Below are 24,459 nucleotides of genomic sequence, written 5' to 3'. Positions count from 1 at the left end.
AGCAAAAAAGGATGTGTGCCGCTGACAACGTTTTCCATTAGGCCGTTTTCCCCGGGGCACCGGAGAAGATATTCGCGGCTGCGATAGGCGGTCCCAACCCTCCCTCAACCAAGCACAGAAGTAACTGAAACTATCAGCCCCTTCCAGCTTCAGAAGGAGACTTGGAGGCTCGGGCCGACTTCCCCGCCCCTACCTGGACGAACACCCGAAGTGGACTTCCTCACCGTCGGGACCGGAGCGGCGGCCGGAGGCGCACCTCACTGCGCATGCTCTCTCGCCCCGCCCGCCCGGAGCCGGAACGGGGAGCGCTCGCGGCCTGGGCCTGGCCTGGCCGGGGCGTCGGCACCGGCAGCCATCTTGGCTTCCCGGGGAAAGGCGGCGCGAGGGGAAGAAGTTGTAGGGTGGGGGCAGGAGCGAGGAGGAGGGGAGAGAGAGGGGGAGGAGGCCGCGGCGGGGCAGGGCGGGGACTGCCTGCCCGCCCGGGTTGCGGAAGTGGTAGCCGCTGACCGAGTCTGCTGCTCTCTTGCTACTGCTTTGGCTTCCCGGCTCCCCTGCGGACGGAGAGGGCGGCCTGGCCGTGGATGGTCAGATAGCCTCTACCTCTCGCCGCCCATCCCTGGCCCCAACCGGCACGGAGCAGACGGCGGCAGCGGCAGCAGCAGGCGAGGAGGAAGATGGCGGGACGGCTGCCGGCCTGTGTGGTGGACTGTGGCACGGGGTAAGGGGGCTGATGGGCGGGGGTGGGGAAACTGAGGCGGAGGGAGGAAAATGGCGGGGCCGGCAGGAGGCCGGGAGATGAACGATGCGGCGAGTTGCCGCTGCCGGCGGTGTCCACCCCGGCTCCGCCGGCTGGCGAGGGGTGGGGCCCGGAGCCAGGGCCTCCCTCTTCCCTCGCGTTTCACCTTCTGGGAGCCGGGCGGGTGCGCGGGGCCGAGAAGCCCCCGGGGAGCGGCCTCCTCCACCCGACCCCTCCCAGCCCTTCCCCCACCGCGGTGGGCAGCGCCGCCCGCGGAGCTGCGGGGACGGTCGCCTCCCCGGGGCCCGCGGTCGCGTTGGGGTGGTCGCGGAGCCCGGCGCGCCCGGCCCTCCTTTCCCCCCGTGCCGCCTCCTGCCCGTGGGTTTGGGGACCGCGGGGCATCGAGCGCGGAGACTGGCCTGGCAGAGGAGCGAGGAAGGAGAAGCGCTCCTGGTAGGTTTTGCAAGACTGCTGTGACAACACTCTGCCCGGGGTGTGGGTGGGGAAAGGGAAGAGTCGGACTCGGAAAATGGGAACCTAGAGCGGGGCTTTCATTTGACCACCCGCCTCCTCTTGCTTTTCGGACCCCGGTCTTTTCCATCTCCCACGACGTTCTTACCGGTCAACCAAGTCACAGTTTAATTTGAGAGAAAGATGTCATGTGTTACTTCTCCTGCCTCGAAAAAGTCCCCCAGTGAGCAAGCGCGCTGCAACTTCCTTAGTTTTGTCAAAGCCGCTTCCTGCTTTCAGTCTTTTATACCCTTATAAGGTAGTTTTTCGTTTCCAACCTGAACACATCTTATTAGAATTTTCAAAATTAAACAGTTTTCACATAGGCTGAGTTACTGGTGCTGGGTGTCAGTTTATGGGAACCTAAAAAATGTATTTGTATTCCACGGAGAGGGAGGAAGGGAAGCACCCAGGAGGGTTAATTTAAGTTGTATACGTTCATTCTGTGACGGTATCTTAAGGCGCGAGGAAGGTGATAGAGTTGTAAAGGGATGTACTTGCTTTGCAAGGAGTTGTTTATCATAGATCTGTAGTGTAGTTTACTCAAATACAGGATGGCGTGAAAGTGGTCGTTCCTTTTGTGTTCATAGGCATTTTAGAGAGTTACAGCACACTTTATACTTACGTAGAAAATATTTCCTGTATTTTAATGTAGAGTGACTGCTTTACGTTGCAGTATCGGAAGTGTTTTCTTTTGTCCGTGTGTATACCTTGCTGATATATTATTACTTCTCTCATTTCCCAAATACTCCACATTTTTTGTTTGGGGGGTTGTTGTGAGAAGTGGACTGCCAGCCTTTTTCCCCCCTTTTTTACTATTCAGCAAACTATTGTTACTTAAAGGATGGTCTGCTTCTCACTCTGTTTGCTCTCTGTTAACATTTCTCTGTAATCTTCATGCTCATACCTTTATGCAAGTGTGGCAGTTTCTAAAATCCCAGCCGTGCATAGGGAAACAACCGATTTATTAATATGTTAATATAATAGTAATATAGGAAACACCGGCCTCGTTTAGCCTTGAAACTTCCGTGTAGTTTTTCGATGGACAGCTAATTAAAGTTTTTTTTTCTTAATCCAATTTCATTTCCGTGAACCAGTATTTTTTTTTTTTTTTCCCTCCCTTCTTAGTCCAGCTGGTGAGTAGTTTTATGTGTAGGGTGAGTTTTAAAATTAGATTTGGCAGCCTAACAAAGAATTTTCAAGTATGTTTTGTTAAAGTGAAAAATATTGCTACATAATTAATATTCTATGCTTTAGTAATCATTGCCTTGTCAGTAAAATTAGTGTAGATAATTGTTGCTCTAATAAATAACATGGTAACATCTTAAGTAGGGTGTTAACTCTTTCTCACTTCATTTTTTTCCCTTTCACAATAGTTTTGGTTATTTTTGAATTAATGTGCTGGGTATTTCATTGAGGTTAACTATCCTTAAGTGACCTCTTTCTGATAGGGCAGCCTTGAATTTACGACACAGACTGAGTGAGCAGGAGGCCTGGGGGACAGGGGTTCAGGCTATGCTTAGGATATTTTTGTTTTAATATAGCAGTTATTCTTACATTATTACATTAGGTTAATCTCACTGGGAGAGGTTGTTAGCTGGACACATGATTTAAATGGAACTGATTAGGATACTTCTCATTTCCTTTTACCATCTGTCAGTCTCTGAAATTCCACCTTTAGAGATCCATTTATTTTGGTTTTCAAAAGGCATTTTGGTGTTTCCTGTTGCCTATTATGCAAATCCTGGAAAGTTACACCTTCAACTTTATTAGCACTTAGAGGAGATAGCTCATTAAAATTGGGCCTGTGATAAGCATCTCTAAATAAGGCCTTAATAGAGAGTTTCATGTTCCAGAATACTGAAAGTTCCCAGATGCAAATTGTGCACCTACAATTTGTGTGTTCCTTTGTGCTTTAGAGAATGCATTCGTCAATCACAGTTACCCACTTAATATAAGTGAAAAATTATAACTGGAATCAAGTTGCTCATTCCATTTCATTATATAAGTTAGGCAAACTGTGACTGAAAAAAGTGGCCATCTATGAAATTTGGTGGTCTTAGGTAAGAAAAGCTGTAAGAGTTTCGATACATGAATCTTAATCCCTAAATTTAAAATTAGAGATCCTCCAGGAGAGATCTTTTATTTCAACATAAGATAAGGAATCACCAGCCCAGATCATAAAAGAGATAACTCCTTTTGAAAAGAATTTAGAAAAAAATACTCCTTTCATATTGATACCATGTCTACATACTTTTTTGGTGGGCGATCTGTATTGGAATAGTAATGTAGAATAAAATTTGTGGACAGAGATTCTTACTGATAGAGCTGGTTGCTTAAGAACTAAGGTACAGACTCAAATGGGCTACCATTGGTGAGGAAAACTTTTTTTTTAAAAGCATTTTTTAAAACATTGTAGTACTTGTAAAGTTAAGATTATCCTAAATTATCTTTTGCATGTTTTCTCTCAGAATTCTTCAACATTCAAGCCATATAAAGGAACTCCTTATGTACTTTTATTATGTTGTAGCTTGTTTACAAAGCTTTGCATTGTGAGATTTCTCTTCCCTTTTATATCTTTCCTTTTTTTTTCCTAATAAATACTGCACTGGTAAATTATTTTCATTGATTATAATAGTTACTATAGCCTTATTGTAGAGTTCTTGGATATATTCAGATCTAGAATGAGTTAAGGAATTTCTCTGAGTTAAACTTCTTAGCAATCTTAAAATGTAAGGATAAATATTTTGTTGGAGTCAGTGGATGAGGAGCTTATATTATTCATCCTGTCGTCACATTCTAGCTGTTAGTACAGGTAGGATGATCTTGTTTGAGAGCAGTGGGGAAGAGCTGAGTGGGTGGGAGAAAATATAAGTGGGAAGTTCACATTTCTTACATGAATTTTGTACATAATATGTAATAATACTATTTCTCCAGTTGTCTGCAAGGGCAGAAACATTCACAGTATCTAGTTGTTACCAAAAACATTCATTAAAACTCTTATTCCGTCATGGGTCTTGTTTTTTTTGCATGCTGTTTGCAGTAAGTATAGCACACTTGCTCCTGTTGAGAAGTTAGATTCTTACTTAGTCTTGCCTAAAATATCTTTCTCCTTTCCTTTCCTGCCAATCTCTTCCTGCCTGCCAATTTTGTGTTGGAATATTGACTTTGGATTGGGTGCATATTGAATCTAATGAACTTTTCAGTCTTATTGTAAAAGAGTTTGGAAATTTTACTTTTAAGCACAGAAGGGAAAGATCCACTAGTGGAGGACCTGCTGGTCAGGCTTTTTATTTAACTTATTTAATCTTGTGACAGCTATTTTTACCTCATATTACAAGTGAGAAAATAGGATCAGAGAATTTAAATTACTCTTTTAATGTCATGTAGGTGGGTTGTGAGAGTTGCTATTTGTATTTAAGGTTTTTTTCTTTTTTTGTATTTAAGCCCTGTGTTCTTTCTGTTACACCATGGGCACTTCTTTTCAGACCTATGCACATTGCTTTATTTGTATTAGTGAGGTTAACTCTTTATTCTTTTTTTTTTAAATTTTATTTATTTTTGGCTGCATTGGGTCTTTGTTGCTGCGCTCGGACTTTCTCTAGTTGCGGCGAGCGGGGGCTGCTCTTTGTTGCGGTGCGCGGGCATCTCATTGCGGTGGCTTCTCTTGTTGCGGAGCACGGGCTCTAGGCGCGCGGGCTTAAGTAGTTGTGGCTCGCGGGCTCTAGGGCTCAGGCTCAGTAGTTGCGGTGCACAGGCTTAGTTGCTCCGCGGCATGTGGGATCCTCCCGGACCAGAGCTCGAACCCGTGTCCTCTGCATTGATAGGTGAATTCTTTTTTTTTTAATTTTTAAATTAATTTTATTTACTTATTATTTTTGGCTGCTTTGGGTCTTCGTTGCTGCGCGTGGGCCCTCCCTAGCTGTGGAGGGCTGGGGGCCGCTCCTCGCCGCGGTGCAAGGGCCTCTCATTGTGGCGGCCTCTCCCCTTGTGGAGCACGGGCTCCAGGCGTGCTGGCCTCAGCAGCTGTGGCACGCAGGCTCAGCAGTTGTGGCTCGCGGGCTCCAGAGTGCAGGCTCAGCAGCTGTGGTGCACTGGCCCAGCTGCCCTGCAACATGTGGGATCCTCCCGGACCAGGGCTCGAACCCGCGTCCCCCGCATTGGCAGGCGGACTCCCAACCACTGCGCCACCAGGGAAGCTGTGCCAGGCAGATTCTTAAGCACTGCGTCACCAGGGAGGTCCTTCTTAGATGACTTTTAAGCAGTCCTCTCAGCGCCTGTTATGCAGGAATTCTGAAATAGGGTGTGGCAGTGGGAATGGAGCAGAAGAGATAAATTTGGGAAAGATTGCTTCTTTTGTTTGTACCTTTCTTCTGGCAATTATATTGTTTTGTATGGTTTATTTAGGGTTAGCAAGGGCTTTGTAGTCAGAGCTGTTTTTGAGTTCAAGCTCTACCATTTACTAGCTGTGTGACCTTGTACACTGCAAACTCTACAGGTCTTAATTTTGTAATTTGGAGATCATAGTATCTATCTTACGGGGTTTTTGTTTTTTGTTTTTTTGAGATAATGCATGAAGATGGTTCAGCACAGTGCTTGGTACATAGTAAGAGCTCAGTACAATGTAATTATTACTGTTATCAGTTAGCTCCCTTTTTTATTGAATTGAAAAGTCCTTAAGGAAAGGAACACATTGTCTTATGCTTATTTTCTTATTTCCTGTGGGCTTTGTCTACCACAGTTCTTTGCTCAGTCAAAATGTTTTTGCTGATTTGAGAGATAGAGGTATAGCTAGGACTTGGCAGTTGTTTCTAGTGTATCGTAAATAGGAATCAATGAAGATTTCCGATTCTGAGTTTGAGTGGGACAATAAGGAGTTGGTTTTAAGAAGCTGAGTAAGATTGGAATTTGGATTAATGATCCATAATTGGAAATGTTCTAGGGGAAGTTAAAAATAGAGGAGCTTCAGAAGTGAAGGTGGGGGTTTGACAATAATCATTATAATTTTTAAATTGAAGCTAATAAAATGACAATTTAAAGAGAGAACAAAAAAGACTGAATATTAATCTTCCTTAAAAAATCTTGGTTATGTGATCTGGCTTCTTGAGCATCACAAAGAGAAGAATGAGTGAGCGCTGTGGCTTGAAGTGGTGAGTGATTTCATCCCACTCTTTAGGAGGCACAGTCCTTAGGAGAGTTTAGCTCAAGGTAGGGCTCAGTTTCCCTCCACAGTGTTCCTCCTTGTCCAGAATGCGCCCCCTCCTCCAACATGTGGAAACGGCTAAACGCCTGGACGAGGAGCGGAAGTCTGGGATGGTTGAAGTGTACCTGTAGGCAGTACGTTTTCTGAAACAAAATTCCCCTGTAAGAAAAGCATTTGAGTGCCCACCTGTAATTCTTTTGGAACTTGTAGCCTCTTGTATGACACTGTGGATCTGTGATAGCCACTAGCATAAAGAGGTAAGAGCAAAATAATAATGCTACATTAACATGCTTTATAGCTTACCAAGCACTTATAAATTCATGAATTATTAAGTAATGGTGCAACATAAGGTGATGTTATTGGATAAATATTTTAAATTTGGTTCTTCAAAATAGGATACTGATTAATACTGTTTTTTGTGTTGCTTGTTTTATATCTTTATGTGGGCCTTTATATCATAAAATGTATAAAAGGTACCTGCATAACTGATTAATACCAGAGCAGAAAGACAAATAGTATCTTAATTTTTCCAAAGGACTACTTTGTGGAATTTTAATAATTTTCTTTCAAAAATTTTTTCAAAACCTTTCCAAACTGTTCATTTAAACACAAGTCATTCTTACATACTCCTTGCAACCAGGAAAGGAACAGCCTTGAATTTGTGTGGTCACATATATTCTTTTTCCCTGCTACTCCTCCTCTCCTCCCTACCCCTAACCCATACCTCAAAGACTATTTTCTTCATCTGTTCTGATGCTTAGCATTCCACCTTTAAACATTCTCCTTTAAGGCTTCTTGCCCTTTGTGAAAATGCCATACTCTTGCGAAGGATGTCTTTAACACTTTTTCAGTTACAGGGTTTAGTGTGAATGAGGGGTTGCTACAAGGAGGGTAAAAGTCTTAAAAAGGGGAACTAGGATGCAAAATACCTTACAGTTTAGGGTTGGGTTGGAAACTGTAAAAATATAAACTATGTTTTTAGTATTGGTCTATGATAAAACCCAAGTGTTTGCTTAAAGTTCTAGAGTTTAGTATAATTAAAATACAGTGCGCTTTTCTTCTGCTTATAAGCATTTAAAAAATAAGGTTACTTTGAGGCTATTAAAAATAGCGTTTAATGTGTATTTGTGACACACTTCAGTGAATTAAGAGACGTGCCTAATTACTCACACAGAATTAATGGAGCTGAAAAAGAATTTGAGAAATAATTTAATCCACTCTTTATTTACAGATTAAACAGAGGTCCAGGGTTGAGAAATGTCTTTCAGGAGTGTTTTTTACATGTCAGTTGACAGCATTCTTGAATTCTTTTAAGTTTTCTTAGGAGTTCATGTTTATGAGTTATAGTAATTGAAATTTCTTCTTAATAGTCGAAGTAACATGTATGTTTTTTGTAGTTAAAGTAGTCTTGTTTGAGATGTGGTGCAACACATGCATCAGAATTCTTTAGTGTTTCTGTTGTAATAAAAGTGCGCAGTGTAAGGCACAGATGAAAACCTGTGATTTTATGTTCCCCAACATAACGTTCAAGACCGTTTTCATAAAATTGATGATCTTTTCACAGAAATGTGCTTCTTTATTGTTTTAGGCATTTAAATCTTAGATACATTTATTTTAGGTTTTGGATTTCAGTTATTTAAAGACTTATTACGTGGAATGTATACAAATCAGCCATTTCAAGGCCTTTTAAGAGTTTAACAGTTTCAGAAACCCTGCAAAGTGGGTATGTACTGTTGTATAATTACCATTTTAAAGATGAGGAAAGTGAGGTATGGTGAGCTTAAGTAACTTGCTTATGTAAATAGTTAAGTAGTAGATATAGAAATTGAGCCCTGAGGCAGTCTGACTCCCGGGCCCACTACTATACTACCCCAACTTGGGATATTATTCAATAAGGGTGGTTAAATTGTTAAACCCATGTTTTGAAGAGTGTTCAAATTTTAAGCTACATATTTAGAAAAATAAATTTCTACTTTTAGAACTGTTAATTTTTAACAAATATGAACTATATAGGGAGGTCTTTGTAACCAATTCTTTGATTTTATTAACTTGAAACACATGTAAGTTAAATGACATAGAATTATTTATTTAGTCCTTTGAATATTATAAAGACATATATTGTGTCTAGCGTGGTAAAACTGACAATAGCTGGTTAATTCAGGACAGCTCAATTAAGGAAATGATGTTTAATTACATATAACTTTAAAATGAAGGTGCACATATTCGTTAAGCTGCAATTTGAAAATAAATAATCGATGCATTAAAAGTCATTCCTCACTAATGATTGCATAAAACATAGAGATGAAACAGTTGAACCTAAGAATAAAAATAACTTAAGAATATAGGACTATAAAAAATAATTTTTATGTTAGACTCAGAGGACTTGGTACATATTTGACATTTGACTCTGCAAATAATGAATATATAGATTAAAGGAAACACATGGTTATTAGAAAGCAGATTTTTTTTTTTCTAAATGAGAATGAACAAAATTGTTACTTCTGGAGTATATGATGAATTTGGATACATTTTATTGAAAAAGCACAGGTAAGAGCTTGTATGTTTCCTGTTTGAAGGTATTTCTTTTAAAACTTTGTTTCATAATGGTCAAAAAAGGTAGAGGTAACAGCAAAAGAAAGAGACTTGGGGGGAGCTTTTTTTCCTACCTTTTCTTGATGAATTTGTTATTTGTATAAAAGACTAGTTGAGAATTTTATTGCTTCCATAATGCCTTTCAAAGGGATGTGCCTTGCTTGTTTAAGTTGCCTTACTGTCAGGAAAGTTATTTTAGAAACGAAACTTTGATTTTTTTAATAAAATGAAACAGGATTTAAAATTGAGAGCAGACTCTTGAGAAGTAGAAATGAGAGATGTAACTTGTGGTTATATCAGTGAGAAATTAGCTGCAAACAACAAAATAACTTTAGCTAACATAAGCAAAAAAAGGGATTATTGAAGGGATATGATGTAGATCACAAAATTGATGAGAAGGCTGAAGAACCAGGTCCAGAAAAGCAGAGAAAAAGGAAGGTCAGGTATCAAGAGTCTGCTACCAGTCATGCTGCAGGAGGTCTGCAGAATGCTGCAGCTAGACACTAGCAATACCAAGTCTAAACCATTTCTTCATCTTTTGGTTATTCAGTCAAGATTGAAAGTTCTGACCTAGGCTCAGATGGGCTAGACATAGATCATGTGATATATAGAAGCTGACAGGAGTGGGATGGGCCAGCGTCAGTTCCCTCCTTCTGTTAAGTGATGTGGGGTTTTGCCTCCTGTGGGTCCCTCAGGATAGGAATGGTGATTCAATTCTGGCAGAAAAAATGAGTGTTCACTGTAGGGGAAAAGATGGGTATGGAGAAGTCAGTTGCCCATTTTTCTTTATGTTGCCTTAAATTCCTTATTATTTCATTTTGATAACTGCATTATCCATTACTGACTAGCAATTTGAATTAAAATTTTTTCCAAAAAATTCAGCCTGAACGTGTTGAAAGAGCAGTTTTTTTTTTTTTTTTAAGAATAATGGATGATGGTGTGAATAGTGTGGGATTTTTCATTAGAACAGAGGTATAATAGTCTAGCAATTTGGCATTATGGAGTATTTTGGAAAACAGGACCTATTTGATAATGACAGGCTATTTCTTTAAATTTTTTTTTTTTTTGAAATTGTAAACCAGGATTATAATTTAAAGAATTTGAGCTACACTTTTTTTTTCCCCAAGAGGCAATGGGATGTGTATGTATATGTGTGTGTGTATGTGTGTGTGTGTATACACACACACACACATATATATAAAACTTGGAAGGGAGGAAATAGCTTATGCATTTCATTTGTTTATAGTTGGAGAAATTGGTCTTCAGTGAATAGTAAGCATCATCTATGCAAATGAACACTTTTGCAGGACTTTCGTTGTGGGGAACATAAAGATGAATAGGAAATGCTGCTTGCCTTTAGGAAGCTCGCATGTACACAAATGATTATGACAGTATGGTAAATGCTCTGGTAGGTATAAAATGAAATTTTTTGGAATCATAGGTGAAGGAACATGTACATTTTCTAGGGAACATGAAAAAAAATTTTCCTGATAGAGATAATAATTGAAGTAGGCCTTTAAGGATAAGTAAAATATTGATAGGCAGAAATAAGACTAGTGTACCAGGTGAGAGAACAGTGGGAGGAAATAGTGAGGTGGGAAGTGTAAAGGTAGAATTTGGGTGTGTTAGGTTTGATATAGTACAAGAAAGTAGTAATGTTTGAGATGGTACAGAGAAGTAGTGAAATGTTTGATATGATACAGGGAAATAGTGAAAGAGTCTGACATGTGGAAGGTGCTCAGTAAGTGCTTCTTGGGTTGAATTAAAGTAGAAAGATGTTGGAGCTGGATTATGGAAGGCTGGAAGGCCTTGAATTCTGTACTAACTTGGTTCATGTTGTAGGTAGTATGAGGCCACAATCTGTTTTAAACCAGGTTTATGAGAGTAGGAAGTAGATTTGATGACTTCGTTACGGTGATTTATGATGATAAAAAAATAACAGCCAACAGTCATATAGTGTATACTATGTGCCATACACTGTTCATTTGATTGCATTATATATATTAATTCATTTGATACCTAATCCTATGAGATAGTTACTGTTATTCTCTTTTACAGATGAAACTGTGACACAGAGTGTAAATTACTTGCCAGAGATCACATAGGTAGCATGATAAACTATACTGTTAGTTCTTTCTGTGGTTTTATTGTGTATGTAATTGCTCATGCTTTAGGGAGACAGTACAAACCAGCATTGACTGGAGGCTGATAGATACTTAAGTTCAAATCTAGCTTTGCTATTTCTCTGAAGTGGTTTCTTCTCTGAGTTGCAGTTTCCCAGTATGTAAAAAGAGATAAAACATCCAGGGTAATGATAAATATTAGGGATAATGTAAAGTGCACAGCAAAATAATTGGCATACAGTAAATAATGGTGGCTCTACTTATAATTAAGGGTGTTGAAAGTAATTAATTACTTATTTCACTGTTACAGTGTTCTCAGTTCTATGCTGAACACTTTGGTATGTACAGAAAGCTATGGCATGGTTTTATACTGGAAGCTTGCAGTTAAGTTACAGAGATGAAACTAATGTATGTGAAATAATTAAGGATGGAATTTTATTTTATTTATTTATTAAAATATCTTACAATTTTATTTGTCAGTAAAGCTGGGGAGAAAAGTCAATGGGTAATTATAATAACCTAATTGAGGCAGAACATCTAATGGTCAAAGCATTCAAGAATGAATGTTGAGTCATCTTCTCAGGCAAAGAACCATGAAGAGCTGAGTGTTGGGTGAGGACAAGGGTGTGGAAAGAAGGTGATTATAAATACCAGCAATGTGACCTGCTGCACAAACCAGGACTGAAATAGTTTGTTTGTTTTTTTTTTCTGGTTATGTAGGCATTGCCAACATTTTTTTAAAATGAATTTTTATTGGTGTATAGTTGCTTTACAATGTTGTGTTAGTTTCTACTGTACAGCAAAATGAATCAGCTATACATATATCCCCTCTTTTTTGGATTTCCATCCCATTTAGGTCACCACAGAGCATTGAGTAGAGTTCCCTGTGCTAAAAGAGTAGGTTCTCATTAGTAAGGATGGCATTTTAGTATTTAGTTGTTCAGGGAGATTAATAAGGGCTGTAGTATTTGGAGGTTGGTTTATGAATTTGATCAAATCCTTGGAAAAGTGTAAATAGTATGATAGATGGAAGGGTAGGAAGACTTTGTCAGGGTAAGATGTGTAAGCTAAGTTGAAAGCTTTATGATGGCAGGATGTCTTTTGTTCAGTCTCCAAGTTATGGCCTCATGCATAGTATTTAATAATGCCCAGCAAATATTTTATTGATGAAGGGAAGTCAAGAAGGAGTTTCAAAATATTTGAGGGAGGGATCAGTTAGGAGATTGCCCTACTGGGAATTGAGGTATTCCTATTGGGAGCTTTGGGACAGCAAGTATTTTATTTATTTATTATCCTGCCTTATTTCAGAAGGAGCTTAAATGGGACACAATTGTTTGGAATGATTTGATGGGCAGTTGATTGTGTAGATCATTAAGCAGAAGACTGATAAAAGTTAAATTTATGCAGTATTAGTCTGAGTCTAGTATTTTATTTTGTTTTTAACAGCTCTATTGAAATATAATTCACATACCATAAAATTTACCCTTTTAAAGTGTATAATTGAGTGATTTATAGTATATCACCAGGTTGTGCAACCATCTCCACAGTCAATTTTAGAACATTTTTATCACCCCAAAAAGAAACTTCATACCCATTTGCAGAAACTCTCCATTCTCGTCACCCTCAACCCTTGGCAACCACTAATTTACTTTCTCTCTTTGTGGATTTGCCTATTTGGCTATTTCATATAAATGGAGTTATACAACTTGTGGCCATTTGTGACTGCCTTCTGTCGTGGGGCGAGTATTGACTGCTGTAGTCTACATGTTTAGTGGTGGACGCTTGGACTGGTTAGTAGCAAAGAGGTTGGGAAAACATCGCCAAGAGTCTTTGAAAGAATAATTATGGGAGTGGATAGAGGGGAAAAAAAGGAGGACTATGGATAAAGGAAAATGATCTGGGGAAGGAAATGTTTACTGAATACTTAGTGAGTGCCATCCACTGTTATCTTAATTGTCATGACTGCCTTGCAAATTTGGTTTTATGCCTTATGAATAAAGTCTATAATCACAGGACAGTAAATGGTGGAACAGACATTTCACTCATGATTTTCTGATTCTGTGGTCCATGTTCTTTCCTCCCTAAGATTGAAAAGGAATTATTAGATTTTAAGTTTTAGATCTGGAAGAACTGGGAGAATATTTCTGTTGACATTTAGGAATCCGGGTTCTTCCACTCAACAGTCTTGTCAGTCTTTTTGTGTTAAATAGTGACTTTCATGTAATGAGAAGAACATTGGAGGGAACTGGAAATGGAAATGCTTTTTTAAAAATTGCTAGTTATCTTTATAGCTAACATTCCCTTTGAATTAGCTGTTACATTCTTGTGCTAAAAGTTCCTCACACTACAAGTACGAAGAAAACTATATAGCTAAGCTGAGAATTGAGGTATCATGAAAGTTGGCTTTGGGATTCATTTGTAGACCTACATTTTCACTTAAAATTTGAAAATTTTATGCTTGTTATGTAAAAATCTCTATGTGTGCTTTACTTTGTTTTTATAATATGTTCAGGGTGGAAGCTGGTCATTCATACTGAGATAAAATTCTTTCAACTTTAAATTAGTGGTTCTCAATACCAAGAAATTTTGGAAAATGGGTTGTACTAAATTATTAAGGTTCTATCCACCCTAAAGTTCTAGGGTCTTATATTCATTTTGTTGTATGGTTTAAAATTGTTGAAACATTGAAAGTTAAAACTCTACTGCTGTTTCTCCCTTAGGTAGTCTGTAGAGTCACACACTATATTTAGCGTAATAGCTTTGGTACATGTTTGTTCTTTTCTGGAATGATTTTTGTCCTAGCTTTTTATTCCAGTTCATTTTTGAAATGTAATTTTTTTTTTTTTTTTTTAAGATTCTGTTCTCATTTAGTGGTTCAATATCCATAATTTATTGGGATCTTCAAGTAGATTTTGCTGTGATAAGTTTTTTCAAAGCAAAAAGAAGTGAACCATCGTATTAAATAAAAAAGTACTCTGTCAAATCAACTACATGCTTTCAATAAATAAACATGAATTTGCAGAATTAAAAATAATATCCAACATGAGGGATGCTACTGCTTTTAACTGATTTTACTACTTAAAAATATTCTTTCCATAAATAAATTTCTTCCTTTTAGAAAGGTATACTGAATAATATAACATATACCCCTATTTATCAGAATCATTACCTGGTAATGATTCATCTCTTTTTGTTTTTTAAAAATGAAAGAACATTATAAATGGCTCTCCTCAAATCCACTTTCCCCCTGCCCAGAGGCAGTTAAAACCACAATAAAGTAACCATTTCTTGTATAAAATTCCTTTTTTTTTTTTTTTTTTGCTGTTCATTTCTATCAATCCGAGCTTTCCCTCTCTCCTAACTTTATTACATTTCCACTACTGTTCTTCTAATCACTTTGATAACTTCAAAAGTGCTTTCGAATTCTCTCCTTTACTGTATTCCTTTCTCAAAGCAATTTCCAACTTTGCTGACCAAAGCCAGCATTGTAGATCTTTTCTCATTGCTACCACAGTCCAGGGAGATTTTCTGTATATTTAACCTGCTTGCCTGGGCCACAAAGAAAAAATTTGGTTTAGTTTTTCAAAGTATTATATTGCCCTTATGAATTTCATAAACTTAGGATAGCTTTGTCTTTTTCATTTTATGGTCTCTTTTTAAAGACCACTTAGAAAATGGCACTTTCTTATTTAAGTATAGGAAAGCATAAAGAAGTGACATAGATTCATGATTTCACTACCTGGATAACCCAATGACATGTTTTAAATTAAAGTAACATAAATGCCTCTCTATGCATGAATTATCTCTGGAATACATAAGTGATTGCCTCTTGGGTTAGCAGTGGGGTGGCTAGGAGATAGGCCTGGTAGGGAAACTTACTTTAGTACTTTTTATGTGGTAGGGAAACTTACTTTAGTACTGCTGCTTGTTTTATTTGTTAAAATTTTTATCATGGGCTAATGTTACCTATTCAAAAATTCTTTTAAAAAATAATTTAGTGCATGGTTAGACCATTTAAGATAAGTGTTAATTTGAAAAACAAAATTCTCCCATCCTGCTATCTGTAGATAATCAGAATTTACTATTTCTTGTGTAGACTTCTGGAAGACAAAGTGTGTGTATATGCTAGCATTATATAATAGAATTATTTTTGTGTAGTTTTATTTTTTCTCTACATATATATGTAAATTTTTGTTTACAAGTGACATAAAAATATTTGATATGAAAGTATCAAGGTATTCACAAAATGTATTTTCCCTGTTTAGGACTAGATTTGAAAGTATTCTCGAGATATTTCAAAGTAATAAAGTGTAGTGTAATTAATATTAAAAATAGACACACGTGTACATAGGCAGGAAAACACATACACACACACCATTTATTAAGGAACAGCAAGTTGGAAGGTATTAGGACTGTACTAATTTTGCCTGGGAATCATACTATGAAAATCAGATGTGTCCAAAAGGACTGATGAAAATGGAAGATTTGAAAAGGGCCTTTGAGGAAAAAAAGGATTAGGATAAAATAAAACAAAAGCAACAATGAAAAGAAGGATGGAGCATTTATATTTTGTAAGAGCTAGGATTTATGTTTTTTCTTCCTAAATATAATTATCAAGGTTTTGTAAAAGTGATTCTTTCTACTTCAGACATAACAGAGTATATTGCAGGGGTTGAGGATTATGAAAGTGAATTGTGGGTACTTAGATGAGTCTGGGAAGGGAAATAGGGATCAGACCATACATAGCATGTTGAGGAGTAGTCTTCCAACCAGTGAAATTCATTGAGGTGTTCTAAAAAGTAGAGCCTTGATTTTTGTACTATTAAACCATGCTTGATGTTAAACTGTTAATAGGCACATGTACATTTAAGATTGTTATGTCTTCTTGATGAATTTATCCTTTTATTATTATAAAATTTCTCTTTATCTCTGGTGTTAACTCTTTTTCTTAAAGAAGTTTCATCTGATATCAATACAGCCACTTCAGACTTACGTTTACTATTTGCCTTCCATCCATCTTTCTTCATTCTCCATCTCTAAAGTGCATATCATGCAGACAATATATAGTTGGGGCTTTCTTCCTTTCTTTTTCTTCCTTTCTCTTTCTTCTTCTCTCTCTCTCTCTCTTCCTTCCTTCCTCCCTTTTAATTGGAGACTGTAGTGTATTACATTTAATGTAAAAATTGGTATAGTTGAATTTTGGTGTACCATTTTATTTATTTTTTTACTTAGAGTTAATAATTTAAAACTTTAATGCAGAGTAGAAACCATGCATCTCTGTAGATCTGTTAACTCTCTTGCCACTCCCTCTACCCTACTGTCCTTGTATGCTATAGTTATCATAGGTATTACATCTGCACATATTATAACCCCACAAGATAATTTGATTTTTGCTTTAAATAGTCAAAAGTATGTTAAAAAATTAAGCAGAAAAAAGTCTCATTTACCTAGCTGAATATTTCTGATGTTCTTCATTAATACCAGTTTCCCTCTGGTATCGTTTCCCCTCAGCCTGAAGAACTTTATTTAGCTCAGGTTTGATGGCAGTGAGTTTTCTTTTCTTTTTTCCTTTTTTTTAATAGCTCTTTATTGGAGTATAATTGTTTCACAATACCGTGTTAGTTTCTGTTGTACACCAAAGTGAATCAGCCATATGCATACACATGTCCCCATATCCCCTCCCTCTTGAGTCTCCCTCCCATCCTTCCTATCCCACCCCTCTAGGTCATCGCAAAGCACCAAGCTGATCTCTCGGCTGTGCTGTACTGCTGCTTCCCACCAGCCAACTGTTTTACATTTGGTAGTGTATATATGTCGATGCTACTCTCAGTTCACCCTCCCACCCCATGTCATCGAGTCTGTTCTCTATGTCTGCCTCTTTATTCCTGCTCTGCAACTAGGTTCACCAGTAGCATTTATTTATTTATTTATTTTTAGATTCCATGTATATAATACTTTGTATTTCTGCAGTGTCAGTTGTGATTTCTCCTTTTTCATTTCTAATTTTATTGATTTGCGTCCTCTCCCTTTTTTTCTTGATGAATCTGGTTGAGGGTTTATCAATTTTGTTTATATTCTCAAAGAACCAGCTTTTAGTTTTATTGATCTTTGCTTTCTTCGTTTCTATTTCATTTATTTCTGCTCTGATCTTTATGATTTCTTTCCTTCTACTGACTTTGGGTTTTCTTTGTTCTTCTTTCTCTAGTTGTTTTAAGTGTATGGTTAGATTGTTTATTTGAGATTTTTCTTGTTTCTTGAGGTGAGATTGAATTGCCATAAACTTCCCTCTTAGAACTGTTTTTGCTGCGTCCCATAGGTTTTGGGTCATCGTGTTTTCATTGTTATTTGTTTCTATGTAGTTTTTTATTTCTTCTTTGATTTTTTCAGTGATCTCTTGGTTGTTTAGTAGTGCACCGTTTAGCCTGCATGTATTTGTGTTTTTTACCGTTTTTTTCCTGTAATTGATTTCCAGTCTCATAGCATTGTGGCCAGAAAAAATGCTTGATAGGATTTCAGTTTTCTTAAATTTTCCAAGGCTTGATTTGTGACCCAAGATGTGATCTATCCTGGAGAATGAGTTTTCTTTTATTTGAAAAATGTCTTTATTGCACTTTCATTTTTGAAGGATATTTTTGCTCTTCAAAGATTTCTGGGCTGACTATATTTGCACCACCTTCAGACTTAAAAAATGTTATTCCACTGTCTTTTGGCCTCCATAGTTTCTCATAAGAAGGTGCTAGTAATTTGAATTTTTGTTTCCTGTTAATGAGCCATTTTTCTCCGGCTGCTTTCAAGATTTTTCTTTATCTTTGATTTTCAGTAGTTTGATTATGATGTGCCTAGGTATGGTTTTCTTTGGATTTATTCTGCATCTCTCTCTCTCTCCCCTCCTTCTGGAACCTATGTCACCTTTCAGATATTGTTCCCCAAGTCTCTGAGGATCTATTCTTTTCACTTTGTGTCTCTCTTTTTAATATTTTTCCCCTCCCTTGTCAGACTGAATGATTTTTACTGATCTGCCTTCAAGTTCACTGATTATTTCCTCTGTTCTGCTGTTTAGCTCATCCAGAGAATTTTTTATACCTGACATTGCATTTTTCAGTTCTGTAATTTCCATTTGTTCTTTTTGATAGTTTTAGAGTTTCTGTGATATTTACTATTAGTCATTACTATTTCATTGTGATAGTCACAGCTGCTTTCAAGTCTTTATCTGATAATTCCAACATTGTGTCATTTCGTCTTCTGTTGAGTGTCTTTGCCTTAGAGAATGGGTTACATTTTCCTGATTCTTCATAGATGGAATAATTTTGGTTTGTATGAATATATCAAGCCTTGCGTATCTGTTTTCTTGATGAATATACGCTGTGCTTCCAGTTTTGGGCCATTATGAATAATGCTTTTGTGAACAAATGTTTACCCTTCTTTGTGGGGACATATTTTCTTCAGTATATACCTAGAAGTAGAGTTGCTGGGTCATATGGTAAGTGAATGTTTAAGTGTTTTCCAAAGTGGCTGTTTTATTTACAAATGATTTTGATTTTTTTCTATCATTCCAACTAGGAATGTATGAAATTTACCTCAGTGTACTTTTTTTTTTTTAATTATTAGCACCTTTAATTATTATTTATTTATTTTGGCTGTGTTGGGTCTTCGTTTCTGTGCGAGGGCTTCCTCTAGTTGCAGCAAGCGGGGGCCACTCTTCATCGCGGTGCGCGGGCCTCTGTCGTGGCTTCTCTTGTTGTGGAGCACAGGCTCCAGACGCGCAGGCTCAGTAGTTGTGGCTCACGGGACCAGTTGCTCCGCGGCATGTGGGATCTTCCCAGACCAGGGCTCGAACCCATGTCCCCTGCATTAGCAGGCAGATTCTCAACCACTGCGCCACCAGGGAAGCCCCCTCAGTGTACTTTTAATTTGCCCTTTTTTTTCTTTTTTTACCCCACAGAGGTGAGCATCTTTTCATTTATAGCCATTTATATTTCTCTTTCTTTGAATGGTTATTGTCTTTTACCTTTCACTCTTCCTTTCTTCCCTCCTTATTTCCCTCCTTTGTTGACATCACCTTCTGGATATCCTTTATATATTAAGGTGATTAAATCTTTGTCTCTGAGTGCAGATGATTATTCTCTTTTGGTCATTTTTCTTTTGGCTACTTTTGGTATGTTTTTGTGAAGAAGTTTTAAATTTTCACATAATTTGAGTATCAGTCTTTTCTTAATGTCTGGATTTTGAATTATAGTTACTAAGACTCCCCTATTACAGGGTTATAAAGAAGTTATCCTGCATTACCTTTTAAAGTTTATGATTTATTTCCCTACCCTGTTTTAATATTTCATCCATTTAGATATATTTTGTTTTAACATGTACGATATGTACAGAATTTAATTATTTTCCCCAGTAGCTGTCAAGTTTGCGTAGCTTTTTAAGAAAATTGTTGTAAAATATACACAACATAAAACTGACAGTTTTAACCATTTTTAAGTGTACAGTTTAGTGGCATTAAGTACATTCACAACTATCACCTTCAGAACTTTTTCATCTTCCCAAACTGAAACTCTGTACCCATAAAACAGTAACAACCATACCCCACCTCCATCCCTGGCAGCTACCATCCTGCTTCTGTCTCTGTGAATTTGACTATTTCAGGTATCTCATGTAAGTGGAATCATATAGTATTTGACCTTTTGTGATTGGCTTATTTCACTTAGGATGATGTCCTCAAGGTTCATTCATGTTGTATGTAGCATGTGTCAGAATTTCCTTCCTTTTGAAGGCTAACTAATATTCCATTGTATGTATATACCACATTTGTTTATCCATTCATCTGTCAGTGGACCCTTGCATTGCTTCCACCTTTTGTCTATTATGCATAATGTTGCTGTGAACATTGGTGTACAAAAATCTGTTGAAGCCCCTGCTTTCATTTTTTTTTTTTTTTTTTTTTTTTTTGGGTATATACCCAGAAACGGCTTTGCTGGCTTGTGTGGTAATTCTGTGATTAATTTTTTGAGGAATTGCCATATTGTTTTTTGTAGCAGCTGCACCATTTTACATTCCTGTCAGCAGTGTACAAGGGTTCTGGTTTCTCCATATCCTCACTGATATTTTTGTTTGTTTGTTTTTGTTTTTGATGTTTTGGTAATAGCCATCCTAATGGATGTGAAGTGGTATCTCATTTTGGTTTTGATTTGAATTTTCTTAATTATTAATAATATTGAGCATCTTTTCATGTGCTTGTTGACCTTTTGTATATCTCCTTTGGAGAAATGTCTATTCAAGTCCTTTGCCTGTTTTAAAAACTGGGTTGTTTATTTTGTTGAGTTGTAGGAGTTCTTTATATATTCTGGATATTAACTCCTTATCAGATATATGATTTGTAACTGTTTTCTTCCATTTTGTGGGTTGCCTTTCACACTATTGATAGTGTCCTTTGGTACACAAAAGTTATTAATTTTGATGATGTTCAACTTATTTTTTATGGTGTTGTTGCCTCCTTGTCGTGTCATGTCCAAGAAATCTTTGCCAAATTTAATATCATAAAGCTTTGTCCCCTATATTTTCCTCAAAGAGTTTTATAGTTTTAGATCTTATATGTAGGTCTTTGATCCATTTTGAGTTAAATTTTGTATGTGGTATAAGATAAAAGTCCATGTTCATTAATTAACGGATATCCAGTTTTCCCAGCACCCTTTCTCGAAAAGACTATCCTTTCCCTGTTTGAATGGTTATGGCACCCTTGTCAAAAATTATTTGACTGTATATGGGAGGATTTATTTCTGGGCTCTGTTCTGTTCCATTAGTCTGTGTGTTTCTATGTCAGTGCCACACAGCTTTCGTTACTGTAACTTTGTACTAAGTTTTGAAATCAGGAAGTGTGAGACCTCCAACTTTGTTCTTTTCCAAGATTGTTTTGGCTATTCATAGTCCCTTGAGATTCCATATGAATTTTAGGATAGATTTTCTCTTTCTCCCAAAAAACATTGTTGGGATTTTGATAGCAATTGCATGGATCTGTAGATCAATCTGAGTAAGTAACTTCCAAATGTGAACGTTTGTCCCATGTCTGACTCCTATACTAAATAATCCAATTATCCAAATGGCAGATTTAAGAAAAATCCAAGCTGTTTAATCCCATGTTTAAAGCTTAAGGAGAGGAAAAGTTATCAAAGTGTCTACTAGCTGTCTGAAGGAAGAGTTTTTCTGAAGGTGCTACTGAACAATGAGGCCAAAAAAACTGAAACATCGGAGTTTGGAGCAGAGAAAGGTTTATTGCAGGGCCGTGCAAGGAGATGAGCAGCTTGTGTTTTACATGGTTTACCCCTACCCTTTACTTTTATACAGATATCACATAGTTGACCATTGTTCTGTACCTTGCTTTTGTTCAGTTAACAATACATTTTGGAGATTGTTCCATATCTGTACATAAGGAGGTTCTTCAATCTATTTTTTAATAACTGCATAATATTCTATAGTATAAATGAAGCATATTTAACTAGTTTGATGGCTGTTTATTTCCGGTCTTTTACTATTATAAGCAAGATTGTCGCAAAAGGCCCTGTTATATGTTATTTTGTACATGTATGAATATCCCTGTAGGATCAATTTCTAGAAGTGCAGTTCCTGGTTAAAAGCTATGGGTATTTATAATTTTGATATAATTTTGAAAGCAGAGATGTTTAAATGAACTGAAACGATGGAATTTTGTATACTATTTACCCAGAGTGGAATCTCACTTTATAACAAATGGAAATCTAAGAATTAAATTCATAATTGCTGAGATATTTGTGAAATCCTTATGAAATTCTTTTTGTTTTTCAGGTATACAAAACTAGGATATGCTGGAAATACAGAACCACAGTTTATCATCCCTTCCTGTAAGTATTTCTTTTAAGTCACAAATAAGCTGATTTAATATCTTTTCTTAATAAAGTGAAATAAATAATCATTTTTGACACTCTGTAAGATTTAGTCCTTTAAAAACATGGTTTGCCAAGTTCTAAGCATGGCCTCATTTCTGTACCTCTGACCATTCATTTCAGATCTCTGTTTAGCTCTTCATTGACCAGATCTGCCAAATATCTTTTTTAAAGACAAAAATGAATGAGCTGATAATTAAACAGTTTTCTGCTTTGAGGGTATTGCTGTTAATAATGTGTGTGTGTTACTATTAAGTAATGCATTCCCCATCACACGCCTACAAAGGCTATCCTTTGGTTTGTGCATGTGATTGTTTGCAGGGCTCGTGCTTGTTGACATCCCTGACAAGAGCTCATGTTTCAAAATAAGGATGGCATCTCATCTTTAGAGATGCGGACTTCAGCTGTTTTCTAACATCTTTTTTTTTTTTTTTTTTTTTTTTTTATTTATTTTTGGCTGTGTTGGGTCTTCGTCTCTGTGCGAGGGCTTTCTCCAGTTGTGGCAAGCGGGGGCCACTCCTCATCGCGGTGCGAGGGCCTCTCACCGTCGCGGCCTCTCTTGTTGCGGAGCACAGGCTCCAAACGCGCAGGCTCAGTAGTTGTGGCTCACGGGCCCAGTTGCTCCGTGGCATGTGGGATCCTCCCAGACCAGGGCTCGAACCCGTGTCCCCCGCACTGGCAGGCAGATTCCCAACCACTGTGCCACCAGGGAAGCCAATTTTGAACTTTTGAACCTTGGGTTCTCATCACCATTGTATCCTTTCTCTATTTCACCTTTCTGCCAAAATTTGCAGTTTTAGTTTTCATTGTCTTATGAGAAGCTGTGGCATGTTAAAAATCCATTTGCGTATGAAAGAAGGTTTTTGATTTTGGGGGTTTTTTTTTCACCCAGCCAGTTTTAATGCTGCAGGTGTAGTTTTATAATGAGCAGATATAATCACTGCCACTGATAAGCACGGATATTTTATCTGGAAAACCTGTGGATATGGTTCAAAGTTATTTTCATAATCTTTGTTTTTTAGGAAGTTTATAGTGAGCCATCTGATGTCTGTGTACATTGTAAATAAATTGCTAGAGAAGCTTTCTAACATTTAGAAGTAGATTGGATTTAGAATTTCCTTCAGTATTTTCTACCCACCTTATTAAGGATATAAATTGTTATTAAATGAAAGTGTAACAGTTGGGTGCCATATCAGCTTAAGTGCATGCAGATTTTTTTTTTTTTTTTTTAATTTTTGGCCGTGCCGTGCATCATGCAGGATCTTAGTTCCCTGATCAGGGATGGAACCCAGACCCCCTTCAGTGGAAGCATAGACTCTTAACCAATGGACCACTAGTGAAGTCCCCAGGCAGATATTTTGAATGAAGAACTGTTTAACTTGAAGGATTCAGAAATTTATAACTTAATTAAGAAATATACAATTTTTAGGTCTGGAACTGTATGCTGGATTTCTGAAATTATATAAGGAGATTGTTGTGGGTTTTACCTAAATGATTTGCAATTTCCTTTTTGTATATGTGATTTAAGTTTAACAGGTCTTTATGCCAGTGTTATACCTAAATTACTAGTTCATAATAATGCAAATAGGATAGAAATATGAAGAAAACTTTAAAAAAAATTTCCCCGTGCAATTTTCCTACTTTTATAACTGTTTTTCAGTTTTTTCTTTCTGGTTGTCCATCTAGCATAGGTTGACTTGGTGAAATTATAATTTTACTCAGATCAAAATAGATCTCACATAGTTTTTAAAAACATAACTGAAACATTCCCACAGCAGTACTTTGGTTTTTTTTGGGCTTTTTACACTTGAGGCCTTGTCTCTGGGTGGAAGTTGAGATTTCATTGTGTTAAATGAATTTTGTCTTTTTTTTTTTTAAATGACCTTTTTGCTTTAATTTGACACTTTAAATATACTAGATCATGTTCCATTTAGTAACACTTTATTACGGAAGAAATACAAGTGAAAAATTCGTCTCACTTGAAAAAAATACAATTTTTGACATGTATAAATAACTTCTATTTTAAAGGTATTGCTATTAAGGAGTCAGCAAAAGTGGGTGATCAAGCTCAAAGGAGGGTGATGAAAGGTGTTGATGACCTAGACTTCTTCATTGGTGATGAAGCAATAGAAAAACCTACATATGCAACAAAGGTATATTTTTATGATTTGTATAAATACAAATAACATTTTCTTTCAAAAAATTAGTTTGTTCTATAATTGTGCCGCTTGGAATTTCAGTCAATTACAAGCCTAATACCCTCAACCTCTTCACAATAGAAATTCCTTCTTCTCTGTGGCTCCTCCCAGCCTTGCTTTGACTGTACTGGTTTTTTTCCCCAAGAGGAAGATTTTAGCCCCTTCAGGTGAGCAGTATTTACTT

General features: G+C 37.2%; 1 protein-coding gene across 2 annotated transcripts in view; it reads left to right on the top strand.

Moving 5' to 3' along the window:
• Window positions 1–360: 360 nt before the first annotated feature.
• The window catches only part of ACTR3 (actin related protein 3), a 56,203-nt gene continuing 32,104 nt past the window's right edge, over window positions 361–24,459 (top strand). Inside the window, exons 1-3 of one of the 2 annotated variants that reach the window (XM_036857221.1) lie at window positions 361–718; window positions 21,980–22,035; window positions 24,106–24,230. In XM_036857221.1, coding sequence (XP_036713116.1) covers window positions 675–718; window positions 21,980–22,035; window positions 24,106–24,230 — 225 coding nt within the window. In that variant the 5' untranslated portion in view covers window positions 361–674. Of the gene's footprint in view, window positions 719–21,979; window positions 22,036–24,105; window positions 24,231–24,459 lie in introns of those variants that run through there. The other variant, XM_036857222.1, reaches the window with a different exon arrangement.

The sequence above is a fragment of the Balaenoptera musculus genome, chromosome 7 (genome assembly GCF_009873245.2).
Source record: "Balaenoptera musculus isolate JJ_BM4_2016_0621 chromosome 7, mBalMus1.pri.v3, whole genome shotgun sequence".
Lineage (NCBI taxonomy): Eukaryota > Metazoa > Chordata > Mammalia > Artiodactyla > Balaenopteridae > Balaenoptera > Balaenoptera musculus.
The sequence above is the reverse complement of the archived record's forward strand: the minus strand, read 5'-3'. Positions and strand labels throughout refer to the sequence as shown.